This window comes from Agrilus planipennis, unplaced genomic scaffold (assembly GCF_000699045.2).
Source record: "Agrilus planipennis isolate EAB-ADULT unplaced genomic scaffold, Apla_2.0 scaffold189, whole genome shotgun sequence".
Classification (NCBI taxonomy): Eukaryota; Metazoa; Arthropoda; class Insecta; order Coleoptera; family Buprestidae; genus Agrilus; species Agrilus planipennis.
In genome coordinates, this window is record NW_020439010.1 from 288,739 (window position 1) to 294,851 (window position 6,113).

At 34.0% G+C, this 6,113-nt stretch overlaps 1 protein-coding gene across 3 annotated transcripts in view; it reads right to left on the bottom strand.

The window, feature by feature from the left end:
* Nucleotides 1-6,113, bottom strand: part of LOC108738035 — a 50,909-nt gene that overhangs the window by 24,826 nt on the left and 19,970 nt on the right. For all 3 annotated transcript variants that reach the window (XM_025976168.1, XM_025976167.1, XM_025976166.1), the window contains exons 3-4: nt 2,103-2,374; nt 1,104-1,305 (exon numbers count right to left, since the gene is read on the bottom strand). In XM_025976168.1, coding sequence (XP_025831953.1) covers nt 1,104-1,305; nt 2,103-2,374 — 474 coding nt within the window. The remainder of the gene's footprint in view (nt 1-1,103; nt 1,306-2,102; nt 2,375-6,113) is intronic.

A 6,113-nucleotide genomic window follows, 5' to 3' on the forward strand; every position in this document is an offset into this window, starting at 1 on the left:
GTAGAAATAGTAGAATTTATTAGGTAACTTGTAATAATCTCAATTTTGACATGCTTTTTTAAAAATTATTTCAAGTTTCTTAATTATTACAATTTAATTTGTAATATCAACTAAAATACCTAGTAAATTTATTTCTGCTGGGATTTCATTTTTAAAAATTCGGCTCCAAATTGTAATTTTTATTATTTACTTTATTACTAAAATTATTACCAACGGGCTAATGGGATAAATTGTAAATATCACTTTATTTTTTAGGTAAATTTTCCGTTTTCATTTTCTCTGTGCAACCTTTTATTATTAAATGGTTATAAGAAGAAACATTTAACGTATATCATCATCATCACAAGGTCGTCAGTCCTAAGACTGGTTGGACACGCACGTCCACTCTTATATATCCTGAACTAATCTTCGCATTTCCCTATAACTAGAACAACCCATACCTTTAACTATTTGCGAACAGTAATCTAATCTAGGCCTACCTCTACCCCTCCTAACTCCCGTTTCTGCCTCTAATATTTCTCTGACTAGACCTTCATGCCTGAGAAGCTGTTCTCCTATTCTTTCTAATACCTCTTCATTTATAACCTTCTCTACCCACGGCATCCTCATCATTTGCCTGTAACACCACATTTGGAACATTTCTAACCTTTTCTTTTCCGCCGCGCCCACCGTCCATGTTTCGCACCCGTACAGTACCGCGCTCCAAACATATATCTTTAATAATAAAGATAGTCTTTTTCAAATTTCTAAATTAATCGTTCGCGAGCACAGAAGTGACTTCTTTTTATTGAAGTTACATCATACTGCAGAAGTATTTCAAAACAGCACTTAATTAAAATTTTATGTGAGCACTTCTGAAATTATTTTAGAAACAGTAATTAATCCTACTTAATAAGTAGTTATTAGTAGGAAAGTAATAAACCTACATTTGCAGGTATTTCCTACATTGCTACATTACTTTTGCAATCACTTTTGATACATATTTATATCTTCGNAACTACTTAATTTATTTCTGTCAAAACGCATCCTTAAAAATATCCAAATAATCGATTTTGTATTCAATAAACCAATAATATTTATAATTATTATAAATCAAATCTTACCTTGAATCTCAATACGTCCTCCATTTTGGCAGTTTTTCCGTCACTAACGCAAGAATGGAAAAAACTTGGAGCGACGCTCACACCCAACGCCTCGCTGGTCATGCCAGTACTCGCCCTCTCGCTGTTCGACGCTATCACCCTAAACGTACCGAAAAGTAATACTAACAGTCTCTGGGTGTATACAGGCAGTGACGCTATTATTCTGTAGGTGGAAAAAAACATTTTTTTACTAAAACTTAAAAAAAACAACAGAGAAATTTCAAGTAAGATTAAGTTCAAATAGGCAAAATGAGGGGATAATTGGTCGATTTTAGTTGAATATACAAGGAATTCAGAAGCACTTGCCACTATAAGTAACCACAAGCAGTAGCAAACCATTCTCACTACTTATTCTAAATAACTTCTTAAATGTGGCTACCACCAACATCATACAAAAGCTTCTAGTGGCGTTAGTGGTCAATATAAACCACTAGTGGCCGCTTGTAGCAGCGAGTACATGTGGCTGAATCTGCGAGCACCGCTGTTTCACCGATGATTTTAATTAAAACTTCCCTGCACTTTTACAACTCTCACATATTCGGCTACTTAAGGTAAGGCTACAAACCTAACCTAACCTAAATACTAGAAACAGTTACACCACTGGCAGTCGCCAAATATGGTCGTCCCTAGAAGCTATCATAAGAAATTGGTGGCAGCCACATATAATCAATTGTTTTAGGCAGGTCCAGTTTTTAATTTAAACTTTCAAATTAAAAATTCAAAATATTAGCAATCAACCATCAGTGACGCTTGCCAAGAATCCTTAAAGTCCTTAAAAAGTCCACATCAAAAGGAGCTACTAAAAAATTACAAATCGTTTTCACTTACACAGAACGGTTAATGGAAGGTGGCATAAGAGGTGATCAACTTTAGTCACTTCCTGGATGTTTTTTTTTTCATTTTAATGTCTTACTTACTTCTAAAGAAATCCATTTGATATGTATACAAAAAGTAATTTACCTGTGTATTTCATCCCTTTGAGCTTGCAAATCGGTCACGTCGATAACTTGGAAGAACTGTTGCTCGACATCTTTTCCGAAAATGCCCCCTGGAATTTTACGTAGAAATTTCTTTAGAACACTAGCAATCGTATAAACACTAAAATTATCCATATTAATCAGTCTGCCGGTTTGTAGGAAGTGTATTAGCTTCTTCATTGCTCCCTGGTGACCCGGCGCCCTGAATACGTCTTTACGATATGGTGCCTCTTTATTTAACTTTAATATCAGTACCTGAAATAGAAATACACACATCCGGAACAATTTGTTACTCCATTTAAGACAAAATAAACCTACATTTTATTCATTAAAAAATATGAATAAATGAGTCAAATTTTTACTTTACATCGTTTCATTTTCATCATTTTAATTTAATTTATTTGCTATAACTGATAATAAAATATCAATTTTTCATTAAAAATTAAAAAAATATGATTTATAGTTCGTATCAGTTAATATAACATATGCAGTAACGGATTTACGCTTAGACCCAAGCTTTACGACAACAAAATTTCAGGGGCGAGAAAATTGTATTAGAAACACCAAAATTATAGACATATCAACGTTTTAACTTCTAGTTTTCGTACATTCAAAACACCTGTCATTTAAAATATTTTCTCTTGGCGGATGTTAAAGCCTAGACTGTGTATTTCATTAATTCCGGAAACTTTCCGAAGTTTTCTTTTGCTGCAACCATTATGCGTTACATGTCAAAAGATACCGCACTATCGATTCGCCGCCATACGTTCGTCATACGTTTACAAAAATTATTTTTTTTTTTGGTATCATGTTAATAAGTATGAGTTGTTTTTGCAATGAGTATTAATAAATTCTTTTATCATAATTACATGTTTTATTAAAGTAATTGCTAGTGATGCAGTTGAATTTAAATCCGCTACTGCATACATGAGGAACTAAAACAAGGACATAATAGTAGCACGTCACTGACGAGATAAGTCTGCATAAATGCAAAAATGTTAGGAGAATAATATCTCCGGCTTAAGTTTGACAACCCTAATCAAGCATTACAAAAAAAAGGTAATAAAAAGAAAGACGAAAGAGGAGGATTGATGGAAACGTTCGTACCAAAATAAATAAATGATTTTCTTTTCTATGTGCAATAATATGGCTGTTAATTTAATCGTTAAGACCAGAAGGCAGACAACAAACAAATATAGGTTACTAACGGTTGATGCAATTCGTTCAAGATTATTTGTTATATTTTAACTCAAATATTAAATAAAAAATGCACAAGCGGTAACCATTGCACGAATATAAGCTGTTTTCATAAGTCTGGATAACTGGGCAAAAAATGATTGGTTTTAATTCAATTATGTAATTGAACGCAAATACAATTTATTTTCAAACATTGCTATACAACAGGTAGATAAACAGAAGAAACTTTTACAAAAATAAACGATAACAGTAACGTTATAATACTTTCCACAAATATCCGTATGAGTAACGATCATGAATATTCACAGAAATGTATGAATAACGTACTGATAAACCTGCTACGCTTCAAATAACATTCATATTTATCATGGATTCGCAAAAAATATTTATTTATATTATACATATGTTTTTAATGCAATACATACTTACGAAAATTTAAATCAACCAGACGCAAAAATGTGGTGTCACACATTGGTGGTTTCATACTTGTCATAGAAAGATAATCTACGTTAGTTGGCGTTACTTCAGTACGCAGTCTACCTACTACATGTACCATAAGCATAAACGATATACAGAAGAAACATGTATTTTTGAGAAAAAAAGTAAATCTGAAAGACTCGAAGGACTTCCTTCGTTTTGTCTTTTCCTACCATAACCTTGGTTTGACCGGTAATATATTCAGGATAAACCTTTTTGGACTAATCCAAACTAAATCATCCTATCGTCCTTCGAATAAACTAGTTTAGCTAAGGCTAAACTAAAAAATTGGGTTAGGCCGATAACATATTCACGACAAATCCTTTAGGACTAATGCAAACTACATAGTTCATCCTGGTTTGGCCTAAACAAAACTATATGTATAGTTTAGCATGACATCGGGTTTGGCCGGGAACAGGTACAGAATAAACCCTTTCGAACTAATCCAAACTAAATCATCCTATCGTCCTTCGAATAAACTAGTTTGGCTTAGGCAAAACTGAGAATTGGGTTAAGCCGATAAAATATTTACGACATATCTTTTAGGGCTAATGCAAACTAGTTCATCCTGGTTTGACCTAAACAAAACTACATAACTTAGAGTAAAATCGGGTTAGCTTGTATCAGATAAAAGACAAACATATTTGCACTAATCCAAACTGAATCATCCTATCGTCCTCCGGATAAACTAGTTTGGCATAGGCAAAACTAAAAATTGGGTGAAGCTGATAACGACAAATCCTTTAGGACTAATCCACACTAGTTCATCCCCATTTGACAGACAAAACTAGTTTAGCCAGATTTGGCCAGCGATATTTACACGTAAAATTTAATTGTATAGTATCGCTGGTGCAAACATTCCCTAACTCCCTTCTATTATACGTGCCAAGTTGCGCTACATGCCACCTATTGTTATTCAAAAGGATATAATTTAATATACCGCATTGGGTTGCATTTACAATTGCGACAAAACACGTCACTTACTGACAAACGTAAGTTAAACGTACATGTTTTAAATTATATAAATAAAATTGCTCGGTATGCTTTATTAAATTACATGCATATACAAATGTATACATATGTTACTGGCAAGAAAAATAATCCACAGCTTTGTTGTTGTCATTACTGCTGATGTTGTTTTTGTTACTAATGCTTTACAACACGAGTAAACGGATTATTATTCATGAGGAGGAGTTATTGCAAAATCAGATTTCAAGATATTGCAATGGATCACACGGGAAATACATCCATCAAAACAATTATTTGATAAAGCTCTTGGAATGTCAGGATATTTAACGTCAATATAAATCCCTCGAAAAATTGGATAATACTTTTATATTGAAGCTAATTAGTTATGAACGAAAAAAAAAATTGTTTATTAGAAAATAGAGCATGTTTTTCTAATTTGACACAATACATTCATCATCATCATCATCATCATAAGGTCGTCAGTCCTAAGCCTGGTTGGACACGTACGTCTACTCCTTCCTATCTTGAGCTAAACTTCGCATTTCCCTAAAACTAGAACAACACACATCCTTAACTATTTGCGAACAGTAATCTAACCTAGGTCTACCTCTACCTCTCCTAACTCCTGTTTCTGCCTCTAATATGTCTCTGACTAGACCTTCATGCCTGAGAAGGTGTCCTACATATCTCGCTTATTTTTTATTGACTTCCATAAAGTCCTCTGTTCTCCTATTCTTTCTAATACCTCTTCATTTCTAACCTTTTCTACCCACGTTATCGTCATCATTCGCCTATAACAAGACATTTCGAACGCTTCTAACCTTTTATTTTCCACCGCGCCCACTGCCCATGTTTCGCGCTCCAAGTTAACCGTTCGCGAGCATAAAAGTGACTTCTTTGTATTAAAGGCGACACGACCCTGCGCTATCCTCTGCTTTATATCCCTACTTATCCTTCCGTCCTGACTTATCAGACTTCCTAGAGACCTAAAATCAGCCACTTCTAATTTTTCGTCTCCTATCTTTATATTCGCTCTTTCCCTAATTATTCTTCCCTTGCATACCAGTATTTTAGTTTTACTTTTATTTATTTTCATGCAGTACTGATCTGTCAGCACCGCTTCCATTTTATTTAAAGCTATCTCTAGATACTCCTTGCTAAATACTAATACTGCTGTATCACCTGTAAATCTAAGCATACTAATCTTTTGCCCCTGTATATCTATCCCTACAGTTGTACTGTCTTTAATGATGTTGATGGCGTCTTCGATGTATAGATTAAAAAGTAGCAGTGACAGTGTGCATCCCTGTCTGACTCCCTTCCTAATATTTACTTCTCTACGTTGCATCCC